The 13,276-nt window shown below is 39.9% G+C and overlaps 1 protein-coding gene across 1 annotated transcript; it reads left to right on the top strand.

The window, feature by feature from the left end:
* Positions 1–1,464: 1,464 nt before the first annotated feature.
* LOC127136037 (uncharacterized) lies at positions 1,465–3,112 on the top strand. The gene is made up of 4 exons (XM_051062641.1): positions 1,465–1,617; positions 1,882–2,097; positions 2,179–2,518; positions 2,712–3,112. The coding sequence occupies exons 1-4, from the start codon at positions 1,465–1,467 to the stop codon at positions 3,110–3,112; spliced, it is 1,110 nt and encodes a 369-aa protein (XP_050918598.1).
* The last annotated feature ends 10,164 nt before the right edge of the window (positions 3,113–13,276 follow it).

The raw sequence follows: 13,276 nt of genomic DNA, 5'->3' as shown, positions 1-13,276 counted from the left end.
AAAGGGGACCTTAGAGGGCGCTTTTGTAAAAAAAGCGCCCTCTAAAGGGGGCCTAAGAGGGCGCTTCTGAAAGCGCTCTCTAAGGCTTTCCAAAAGCGCCTTCTAAACTGGAAATGTACATGGACTTAGAGAGCGCTTTTTTAAAAGCGCCCTCTAAGGGTAACCTTAGAGGGCGCTTTCACTAAAGCGCCCTCTATTGTTGTCCCTCCATTTCCTCATTATTTTTTTTTTGGCTTCACTTTAGAGGGCGCTTTGTTACAAAAGCGCCCTCTAAAGGGGGCCTAAGAGGGCGCTTCTAAAAGCGCTCTCTAAGGCTTTCCAAAAGCGCCTTATAAACTGGAAATGTACATGTACATAGAGAGCGCTTTTTAAAAAGCGCCCTCTAAGGTTACCCTTAGAGGGCGCTTTCAATAAAGCGTCCTCTATTGGTGTCCCTCCATTTCCTCATTATTTTTTCGCTTCACTTTAGAGTGCGCTTTGTTACAAAAGCGCCCTCTAAAGTGCGCTGTCTATTCCAATAGTATGCTCCTTATTTTTTCTCTTCACTTTAGAGTGCGCTTTTGTAATAAAGCGCCCTCTAAGGGGCGCTGTCTATTCCAGTTTTTGGCGTAGTGAACCATAGACACAAAGTTTCTGATACTAGTTCTGCTAAAGGCCAAACACTGATTTATGTTCCTTCCATTTCAGAATATAATGATCTCATCGTCAATTCTAGTAATGTGGTTTTAAAGTCTTTGGAAGTTCAATTATCAGGCGGTTCATTACTGTTTTGTAATTCGTTGGCTTATTCGAATGTGGTCATGTGTAACACTCGACATAGGTTAGAGGTGGACTCAGAAGTTGATAAGAAGGTTTGGAAGCTTATGCAGAGATTAGGGATTTCAAGAGAGGAGGATAAAGAGGTGTATGAGGACAAAATTTGAAAGATGGAAGCCAGAGACAGAGAAGGCAAGTGCTTGAGGGAAAATATTAAATCAGGTGTCCAATGAATTGTTTCACTTTCAACATTAGAGGAGGTGGTAATAAAGTGAAGAGGCACATAATTGGTAATATAGTGCAGAAAATTAACACTGATTTTTGTTTTATCCACGAAACAAAATACTTGTTTTCACTGATCTGTTAGCTGCTTCTTTTGGGGGGTAACAATTATATTGAGTGGTTTACTAATAGAGCATTTGGTGCAGTGGATAGTTTGGTCATTTTGTGGAAGAAGGATATATTTAACTTGATTCATAACTTCTAGGGCGAGGGGTTTATTGGAGTAAATGCAGATTGGAAAGGCCACAACTATTTCTTTCTGAACGAGTATTAGCCTTGTAACTTAGAAGGGAAGAGAAGGTTGTGGACTTATCTATTAGAGTTGAAAAGGAAGATTAGGGGTGTTGGATTGTGGGTGGAGATTTCAACTCAATTGTTATCAAAGAAGATAGGAAAGGGGTAAGGGATGGTAGAAGGGAGTTAGAAATGGTTGAGTTTAGTGCCTTCATAGAGGATATGGATTTGGTTGATGTGCATAGCTTAGGTGGTGTATTTACTTGGTTCAATTCTGCGGGATCATCGATGAGTAGACTGGATAGGTTCCTCCTATTGGATAAAGTTGTCTCTAATTGGAAGATTGTTAGTCAGATCATGGGGCAAAGGGACATCTCCGATCATTGTCTGATTTGGGTTAAGGCTAGTAACTTTAATTAGGACCCTAAGTCGTTCAAGTTCTTCAATTATTGGTTGAGTCATAAGGATTTTCATTCCTTTGTTGACAAGGTGTGGTCCTCTTTGGATGTTTTGGGAAGAGGTGATTATGTGCTAAAAGAGAAACTATTTATTCTAAAGGGTAGGTTAATATGGTGGAATTGTTAAATGTTTGGGTGGTTGGACTTGCAGGCTGAGATATATTGGAAAAGGGCCGAATCTATCAACAATATATGGAGAAGTCTAAATGTGAAGAAGAATATTATTAGGCAAAAATCTAGATTGAGTTGGCTTAAAGAAGGTGATTTGAATACTTCTTTCTTTCATAATGCTATGAAAGACCGGTTCAGGAGAAACGCCATTTCATTTGTCAACACAGATGAAGGTATTGTGGAGAGCATAGAGGAGGTCAAAGAAGCTATTAGAAGTCATTTTGAGGCTAATTTTTGTGAGTTGAACTATAATAAATCCTCATTAGATGGGATTTAGTGGAGTAGGTTACCTTTTGAAGATAGTCAGACGTTAGAGGAGTCTTTTTCTGATAGTGAAATTAGAGATGATGTGTGGAGTTGCGATAGTAACAAAAGTCCTGGGCCAGATGGTTATAGATTTGGTTTCTTGAAAAAAAGTTATTGGGAAATTTCCAAGGTAGATGTTTTCAGGTTTGTTAAAGATTTTCACTCTAATGCAAGATTGTTCAAGGCGGTTACGCTCATTCCAAAAGTTTTGCATCCTCAACATCTTAGCAATTACAAACCAATATGCCTTGTTAGCTGTTTCCATAAGACCTTAGCAAAGATCTTGACGGGCAGGCTGAAAGTGGTGTTGGGTAAGTTTGATTTCCAGGCAACAATCAGTTTTCATTCTAGGAAGAAACATTTAAGATGAAGTTTTGGCAGTTAGCGAAATTTTGGACTTCACAAAGAGAGAGAAGAAAGATTGTATGCTTTTAAAACTTAATTTTGAAAGAGCTTATGATTGTGTAAGTTGAAACTACCTTAGATTTTTGTTTGATTATTTAGGTTTTGGGATTAAATGGAAAGCTTGGATGGAAGTCGTTGTGTTTTCTAGCTCCATGTCCACATTAGTTAACGGGAGTGCAATAATGGATTTTCGAGTGGAGACATGGCTTCGCCAAAGCGACCCTTTATTGTCGTTCCTTTTTGTAATTGCGATGGAGGGCCTTACTCATTTAATGAAGAAAGCGGTTGTTTTGAAAGAGTTTTCCGGTTTTTTGATGAATGATGATGTGTCTTTCGACATTCTTCAGTTTGTCGACGATACTATTATCTTTGGTGCAGGAAGTTGGTCTAATTTGTTAAGCATAAAGGTTATTTTGAGAGAATTCGAGTTTGTGTTAGGTTTATGCATTAAATTACGCAAAAGTAACATTTTTGGAGTTAATATGGACACTCATTTCTGAAGGAGAAGGGCGATCCAAAACGCAGCGGAAATTAAAATTTTCTCCTTTAGTGATCCTTACGAATGGAAATGATCAGTGATAGAATGTTACCTCTTGTGATGATTGAAACCTTTGATGCAAATCTACGGAGTGATCACGAACGTTGAACGACGACAACGCCTCTACTCAGTCCACACGAACGGATTCCTTCAATCTCAGTGCTAGCTGTTACGAATGAAGGCTTTGAGTGAGAGAAAGAGAGAAATGAAATTGCAACCGTGCAAAATGCTTTTGCACAAGGGTTCTATTTATAGAACCACTTGTGTGGGCTATAAGCTAAAAAGCCCACTTAAGTGTATATGTCCCATATCTTATAATATGCCAAAATCACTTAAGCGCGTGGTACCTTACCATATTTCGTAATCTACTCAAGTACACCGTACCTTACGATGTTCTATAATTCTCTTAAGTGCACCGTACCTTACGGTGTTCCTTAGTTACTCTATCTCTCATCAACCAGTCCTTTGTGTGTGACCCTGTAGGTTTTCGCGACATTGACAATTATATTAAATCACGTATTTAACATAATAAACAGTGAGCGGTATCTAGCAACACATCACTGCTACCCAAGACACGAAAATGTCATGTGATCTGACAAATCCTTCTATGATAATACTTATATGTATAATTACCATTTTGCCCTTATGTCTATATTGAACACAAGGCATAAACCATGTCATCCTTGTCCAGTTCAATATTGGGCCCATAGACATTTATCCTGTTACGCAGGATGGGCAAATTCCATCTAGGTCACTCATGTCCCTTAGCACGCTTCGTGGAGTACCCATCAACTGTCTTTATGGTCATCCAGTTACGGACAACTTTTGATCAACAATAAGGCACTCGACTCTACATCTAGGGTCCATAGTGGTTTCAGGTCGAAGGGTGGTATACACCATTATCACCATGAGAATAACTTATGACACTTTGCATAACATTCTATATAGTATTCTCATAGCGGGTCAATCCAGTATAAAGATTACTCTTAATATTCATACCTATGTTTAAGACTTGATAACTCCTTATCCATGATCCATGAGATGTGATCATCAGTCTATATACATAATAGTCTTCATTCTTTAATGTTATCCCACATCACAATAAAGCTCGACTACGGATACTTTAAGAATAGTGTCCTTATGTTTAATGTGATCTCATGATTAAGTCACACACTTGATACATTAAACAGACTAGCTATTCTAGGGACTTTATTAAACAAACATAATAAAGAAAAAGCCTTTTATTATTAATAAATAATCTGATACAAGTACCAAAAGTATTGGCCTCTAGGGCTTTCACCAACAATCTTCCACTAGCACTAGAGTCAATCAGACATACCCCTAATGCCCATGGATCTAGTATGGCCATCATGCTTCTGCTGCGCAAGAGGCTTTGTCAGTGGGTCAGCAATATTGTCAAGTGTAGGTACTCTCGAATGAGGTGATAACGTCTAAGTATGTGTTTGGATCGTTGGTGAGATCTAGGTTCCTTAGCTTGTGCGATGGCACCATTGTTATCATAATAGAGACCAATGGGATCCACAATGCTAGGAACCATTCCAAGTTCACTAATGAACTTTTTGATCCAAAAAGCTTCCTTTACTGCACTTGAGGCAGCAATATACTCGTCCTCGGTTGTAGAATCAGCAACTGCATCTTGCTTTGAATTTTTCCAGCTCACAACGCCACCGTTTAAGCAAAACACATAACCAGATTGCGATCTAAAGTCATCCTTATCTGTCTGGAAGCTAGCATCGATGTATCCAATTACAGCCAGCTCTTCCTGACCTCCATATATCAAGAATGAGTCCTTAGTCCTTCTCAAATACTTAAGTATATTCTTGACAACTACCCAATGAGCATCACCAGGATCAGATTGATACTTACTCGTTGCACTCAAAGCATACGAGACATCTCGTCGAGTACATAACATGGAAAACATGATGGATCCTATTGCAGATGCATATGGAATCTTATTCATGCGATCCCGTTCTTCCTTAGTTGAAGGGGATTGTGTTTTTGATAGACACAGACCATGTTGCATAGGTATGAATCCTTTCTTGGAATCATGTATATTAAAGCGTCTCATCACTTTGTCTATGTATGTACTCTGACTTAGGCAAAGCAGGTTTTGTGATCTATCTCTATAGATTCTGATCCCTAATATATAGGCTGCTTCACCTAGGTCCTTCATAGAAAAGCAATTTCCCGACCAAGACTTTACTTGTTGCAGGGTAGGGACATCGTTTCCAATGAGTAATATGTCATCTACATATAATACCAGGAAAACGATCATGCTCCCACTAACCTTCTTGTAGACACAAGGCTCATTTTCGTTCTTGATGAATCCATATTGTTTTACTATTTTATCAAAACGAAGATTCCAACTTCTGGAAGCTTGCTTCAATCCATAGATTGATCTTTGTAACTTACATATCTTTTGGGATTCTTCTGGTATGTCAAATCCTTCAGGTTGTGTCATGTACACATCCTCAAGAAGATTCCCATTAAGGAAAGCAGTTTTGACATCCATCTGCCATATTTCATAATCATGATATACAGCGATAGCAAGTAAAATTCGAACAGATTTAAGCATTGCAACTGGTGAAAAGGTTTCATCATAGTCAACCCCATGAATTTGTTTATATCCTTTTGCAATCAGTCTTGCCTTATAGGTATGTACCTTACCATCCATGCCAATCTTCTTTTTGAAGACCCACTTGCATCCTATAGGGTTAACTCCTACAAGAGGCTCTACCAAGGTCCAAACTTGGTTTGTGTACATGGAATCCATTTCAGATTTCATGGCTTCTAGCCACTTCTCAGACTCGGGACCAGTTATGGACTCTTGGTAGGTCACAGGCTCATCTTGATCCATGATGTCATACCCCAAAAATTACCCATCATTTTTCCTAAAAAAAAAAAAAAAAAAAAAAAAAAAAAAAAAACGAAATAAAAAACGAAAAAAAAAATTAATTAATTAATTAATTAATTAATTAATTAATTAATTAATTAATTAATTAAATAATTAAAATAAATAAATAAATAAAATATAACAAATTTTGGACTTGGGTCTCCCTCATTCCAAGCCCATTACCCACGAAATTAGTCTATAAATACTGAAGTTTCAGTAGGGGAGTGAGACTTGGAGTTTACACTGGGAGATTTACTGGAGAAAGAAGGAAGAGAAGCAAAACACTCTGAGGTTTCCTTGGAACAAAACCTTGAGGAAAAAGAAAGAGAGAGAACAGAGAAGGACGGATAGAAACTTTGGCATAGGAACCCTGCCTACCCGGAGAATTCAGAGTAAAGAAACCCTGAAGGCAGCCCATCTGCACCGAAGCCATCGCCGTCCAATTCCCGCTGCCTAACTTATTCCGATACTACAAGTGGTCAATCCCTTCAACCTTGAATTGGCAAACAGGTTTGCGTATCTCTATTGTTTATACTTTCAATTGGCCATATCTACATATATAATGCATCATGATTAAATGTTGATATATAATTTGCTTTCGTATGGGAATTTAAATATGCCTGAATACCCTGAATGTTTGACCATGTTATTCCTGTGATAAAATGCCATAAAATTCAAAGTTCCTAACATGGGGCTGTTTTCAAATTCAAAATCCGTGGCCTTCGCTAGGCGAGGCAGAGGCGAACGAGACAGTACCTGATTCTTCTAGTCTATTTTTTTTATGTTTTTATCATAGCCATGCATTATTTATCCTATCCTATTTATTGTTGTGATATTTCTCCGGTGTAATCTTCGATTGCACCCTGATTTGGTGTTCTGACATGTTTCTTTTTTTTGAGTTTCGTAAAGGTTCACATATCCCAGGAAAAGGTTATTGGCTAGGTATTCCACTTTATTTGTGGGATACCCTTGTGGAGTTTCACCCTAAATTAATTTTTTAATGTATTAATTTCTAATGTATTAATTTTTTAATATATTATTTTTAATAATTTTAATGTGGAGTTTCATCCTAATTATATAATTAATTGTAAAACTTTGCCTTTGAATAAGTGATCTTGGACCTCTCTTTGTTGCCTTACGATTACGATATTACGGTCATGTCCCGCGAACGTGGGGATACCCTTAGCAAAGACCCTTCGGTTAAATCATCATAAAATAAATTATAGTCCCTCGGATGTTGCCTTCGAATATACAACTTTGTCCCTCGATGACCCTCCGATGTTGCCTACGGTTAAATGATGATAGTCCCTTCGAATGCTAAGGTATCCTCATAACTGTTGCCTTCAATGACCAATCGATGACCCTACGATGACCCTTTTACATCCAAAGGATAAAACTACTTATTTCTCAATAATAAGGACAGTTTTACCCTCATAAGGATAGGAAATGCCCGTAAAGACCTTGGGTCGGTATAACTCTTAATTGCTGGCTCACAACTTAAAACATTTTTTTTTGCACCTCACACCTTTCAAAATGCCTTTAGAAAATCACCACTTGGTATACATTCATACTAGAATCATTACCGAGTTATATTTTTCTAAACAATTTTCAAAACTAAAACGGGATAACCACTTTGTATACATTCATACAAGAATCATTACAAAGTTAAATTCTCTTTTCAAAACAATTTTCCAAACAATTCACAAACACTTTTTTAGACAAAAATAATATAAGTGATCGAGCAATTAAGAGCCCATGGATAACCATGGATACAAAGGGTGCTAACACCTTCCCTTTGTATAATGTACCTCCCGAACCCAAAATCTAAATTAAGGTCTTTCCTATTCTTTTCCACCTTTCCTTATTGGATAAAAGAAAAGTCGGTGGCGACTCTTGCTAACCGCGACATTGCGATTAAAACCACAAAAAAGTCCAGTTCACCGTATGACAGAACTGGCGACTCTGCTGGGGACCCTAAATATTTAAAAAGAGAGGTTACCTTAAAAACAAGATCACTTATTCAATTTGTCTGATTTATTTTTAAGGGATTGCTTGGGTATGTTATGCTTGAGTGAAAGATCCTACACCCGGATCTAGTGTACCTTAGGTAAGTAGCAAGAGATCATCGCGACTGTCCGGCGTATACTGGAATGGTCAAAATGATGGCTACGGTTAATGTGGCACTTTGGATGTCCTGATGTTCCTCATGTTAGTTGAGGAAATATTTGGCATTCGCGTGGTGTCATAAAAGCATTAACCAGACCTTTAGAACCCTAATTGACTCATCCTGGCCATTAGAAAGTAGTGAGATAACTGGCTTCGGTTCCGACTGGAGTTGGTTGAGACTCGATACTACACTCTTTGAGATTGGACTTTAGGGAAGCTTCGGTCAACCACTTGGTGTTGCACTGAAGTGGACTTAAGGAAAGGTCAATGATTTGAGATCCTTCTAGAACCCGGTTACTATTCTAAGACAGGTTGAACCAACCAAACTTCAGTGGGGAGGGTATTTACCTATGGAACTCACGCAAGCCTTAAGACCTAGGAATGATTGTTGTGTGACTTGCTTGTGCTTGTTATTTATCTAACAACATGACATCATAACAACATAACATCATAACATCATGGCATTGTACTAACCATTTCAAGGATTTAGGGATTTAACTCTGCTAAAAAAAAAACAGAAAAAACAAAAACAAAAGCAAAAACAAAAGAGAAAAGAAAAAAAAAGCTCTTTTTGTTAGTTTATGCAAAGTTAAATCCCGAAAGTCCTTGAAAACATTTCATACATTGCATTGCATCGCATAACAGGTATTCTAAAGGATCAGTGTTCTCACGATTTTCCTATCAAACAGATTCCAACAGATTCAAACAGATTGAACAATGGCTCTCGAACAAACTGTCAAAGATCTCCAGGCCCAGAATGCTCAATTCCAGGAAATGATGCTGAGCTTATCTAAGGGGCAGGAAGAACTGAAAGCTCTTTTGATGGAGAAGAAGAAGGACCAGAAACCTGTGGGTTACATCAACCCGGGGAGAAGGCTTAAGGGACAGGTTACAGGAGTCAAGATTAGAATTCCGAAGGATTCAGAAGAAGAGACCGAGAATGATTCGGAAGATGAGAATCCTAATCTCGTCAATTCTGAGGACGACGATGAAGATTATGAACATGAACAGTACTCTCCGAAGGATGATAAGTACAAGTTGCTGGAAGAACGTATGCTAGCTATGGAGGGGCAGAAAGTGCCAAGGTCTGGATTTCGAAAACTTGGGTCTGGTCTCTGATGTGGTCATTCCCCGCAAATTCAAGGTTCCCATTTTCACTAAGTATGATGGTGCCTCTTGTCCTCAGATGCATCTAAGGGCTTATGTGAGAAAGATTCAGCCGCACACTACTGATAAGAAACTGTGGATCCATTTCTTCCAAGAGAGTCTGTCTGGCACACAGTTAGAGTGGTATTATCAGCTTGAGAGCTCTAACATCCGCACATGGACTGATTTAGCAACAGCTTTCTACAAGCACTACCAGTATAATTCTGAGTTAGCGCCTACTCGGCTACAGCTACAAAATATGACTATGGGCTCTAAAGAAAGTTTCAAAGAATATGCTCAAAAGTGGAGAGATTTGGCTGGCAGAGTCAAACCCCCTATGACTGATCGAGAGTTAGTGGACATGTTCATGGGTACACTGACTGGCCCATTCTACAGCCATCTACTGGGAAGTTCCTCGTCAGGTTTCACTGAACTTATCTTGACAGGTGAACGGGTTGAAAGCGGCATTCGAAGTGGAAAGATACAGGCAGCTACTTCTGCAAGCACCAAAAAGTCCTATCAGGGAAAGAATGAATCAAATGCTGTGTACAGTGAGAGGAAGCATAACAAGAAGAATCGTGACCATACTGTTGGGGCAGTTACAATTGCCGCACCGCCATCTCAGAACTTCCAACACAGACAAGACAGGTCGAGAAGACAGTTTACCAAGATCAATATGACTTTAACCCAAGCACTGCAGAGTATGTTAAAGGCCAATTTGATTACCCTCAGAGGCCCTCCTGCAAATCCCAACACTACTTCTCCTCGTTATAATCCCAACGCCAGGTGTGCCTATCACTCCGATAGCCCCGGGCATGATACGAATGATTGCTGGTTGTTGAAGAACAAGATTCAGGATATGATCGACGCTGGAGAAATTGAATTTGATCCTCCGACGACCCCGAATGTCATCACAGCACCTATGCCTAATCATGACCAGAATGTTAATGTTGTGGACGACAATTCTCACGTTACTGACGTTGCTGATTTAGCATCTCCTCTCCTGATCGTTAAGAAGAATTTATTGCAAGCTGGTTTATTTCCAGGTTGTGCTGAAGATTGCGATCTCTGTGTACTCCGACCCAATGATTGTTTGAAGTTGAAGAACGACATTCAACGGCTGATGGATGATCGTACAATTCTATTTGAAAGGGTTCCTAAGGTGGACAACTCTATTGAAGAGGTATCTGTGATTGCTAGGTCCAAAGCTCCAGTGAAGATTACCGCTACTAGAGTGCCTGTGAAGATTACCGCTGAGCCCAAAGTGGCTCCCCTGATTATTACCGCACCTGGCCCCGTGCCATATTCCTCCAGCAAAGCTATTCCGTGGAACTATGGAGGCGACGTTTACATCCATGGCATAAAGCAGGTTGGTAGTTCTGCTAATCCTAATGATATTGTGGGGACTAGTAAAGTTACTCGAAGTGGAAGGATCTACTCCCCAGAAATCTCACCTCCCGCTCCCGAAATTCGAGGAAAAAGACCAGTCAATCCTCCTCAGTCAGAGACATCGGTCGAAGTTACTTCTGAAGATGTTGCCAAACAGGAAATGGAAGAGATGCTGAAAATCATCCGTAAGAGCGATTTTGATGTAGTGGAACAATTGGGACATACTCCGTCTAAAATCTCAATGTTGTCCTTGTTATTATCCTCTGAATCCCATGCCAATGCATTGATGAAATTCTTGAAGACCGCTCATGTGCCTCAAGAAACATCCGTCGATCAATTCGAACATTATGTTGCTAATTTGACTGTTGACAATGGCCTAGGCTTTTCCGATGCTAACCTGACGCCAGCAGGAAAGAATCACAATAAAGCTCTGCATATCTCCATCGAGTGTGAGGGGATCACCCTGGCTCACGTGTTGATCGACAACGGCTCTTCCTTGAATGTGCTCCCGAAAGCTGTACTCGATAAATTTGACTACAAAGGCATTGAACTGAAACCTAGTGATGTTGTGGTGCGTGCTTACGATGGTGCGAAGAGTGTTGTCTATGGTGAAGTGGTTCTCCCTATCAAGATAGGACCTCAAGTCTTCAACACTACCTTTCACGTGATGGACATTCGTCCCGCCTACTCCTGCTTGTTGGGGCGCCCTTGGATCCATGGGGCAGGTGCGGTAGCTTCGTCGCTTCATCAAAAGCTGAAGTATCCAATAGCAGGCATGGTCGTCACTGTATGTGGAGAAGAAGAGTATATTGTCAGTAGTGTGCAAGCCTTCAAATACGTCGAGATGGATGGTGAATTCTTTGAGACTCCTTCTCAGTCATTTGAAGTGGTTCCTCCACCCAGTCCTGTCCTTAAGCCAACTCCCCTTGTGCCCAAGGTTGTTCGTGCTCCCCCTGTCATGATCTCTCTGAAAGATGCTCAAGCCGCGGTTGAAAATGGTGATCGTGCTGGTTGGGGTCAACTGATCAATGTACCGTACAAGTCTGATAAAGCTGGCCTGGGGTTTAACTCTGGAAAGATAGTCAAAAATCAGATTAATGCTATGGAAGATGCTGATAGTGATTGCGACTTGGATAGCTGGATTTTCCCAACAATTGGTGACGGACTCAACAATTGGAAGACTGAAGACATTATCCCGATTTCCTTTAGTCAGGAGTAATTGTTATTGTTTATTCTAGAATTGCAAATTTTAATTTTCTTTTACAATCAAACTTCTTAAAGCATTGTGTCTATGCCCGAGGCACAATGGCTAATTTGTTAGGGGTTTGTCATTTTCATAAGCATATTCATATTCAATAGATCAATGGACTTTTTGCATTCAAATATTGCGCTCTTTATCTTTCCTGTCATTTTTCAAACAAGCTATGTTTCTTGCACACACTCACGTAACAATTTGCCGATCCATATCCACTCTGGATCCTGTTGGTAATGACTCTGCTACTGTTCATTATGACTTTGAAAATCCGATCTACCAAGCCGAGGATGGAAGCGAGGAAGATTGTGAAGTCCCTGGAGAACTTGCCCGACTACTGCAAGAAGAAAAGACTATACAGCCGCATGAGGAATCAATTGAAATTGTAAATCTGGGTACTGAAATAAACAAGAAAGAAGTCAGAGGTTTCTTGGAGCACTCGAATTACATTGCCCGATTCATTCCACACTTGACTGCTACCTGCAAACCCATCTTCAAATTACTGAGACAAAATCAAGAGATGGTATGGAATGATGAATGCCAAGAAGCTTATGACAAAATCAGGAAATATCGCCAAGAACCTCCAGTTCCGATGCCACCAGTTGAAGGAAGACCTTTAATTACGTATTTGACCGTGTTAGAAAATTCAATGAGGTGTGTTGGGGCAACATGACGAGTCTGGTCGAAAAGAGCATGCCATATACTGCCTTAGCAAAAGGTACCGACTGTGAAACAAGATACTCACAGCCCGAGAAAGCTTGCTGTGCTTTGGCCTGGGCTGCTCGCCGACTAAGACAGTATATGTTGAATCATACCACCTTATTGACTTCTAAGATGGATTCTATCAAATACCTATTTGAGAAACCTACTGTCTCCTGAAAGAGTTATCACTGACAATGGTACTAATTTGAACAACAAGATGATTACTGAACTCTGCACGCAGTTCAAAATAAAACACCATAACTCTTCTCCGTACCGGCCAAAGATGAACGGCGCCGTGGGGACTGCTAACAATATCAAGAAGGTCATGCAAGAAATGACAGTAACATACAAAGACTGGCATGAGATGTTACCCTTTACTCTTTACGGTTATCGCACTTCAGTGCGCACTACGACAGGGGCAACTCCGTTCTCTTTAGTCTATGGAATGGAAGCCATCTTACTAGTGGAAGTTCAGATTCCCTCTCTAAGAATCATGAAAGAGGCGGGCTTAGATAAAGATGAATGGATTCAGACTCGACTCGATCAGATAAATCTGA

This window comes from Lathyrus oleraceus, chromosome 4, assembly GCF_024323335.1.
Source record: "Lathyrus oleraceus cultivar Zhongwan6 chromosome 4, CAAS_Psat_ZW6_1.0, whole genome shotgun sequence".
Lineage (NCBI taxonomy): Eukaryota > Viridiplantae > Streptophyta > Magnoliopsida > Fabales > Fabaceae > Lathyrus > Lathyrus oleraceus.
Note: the sequence above shows the minus strand (reverse complement) of the source record. Positions and strands in the feature narration are given on the sequence as shown.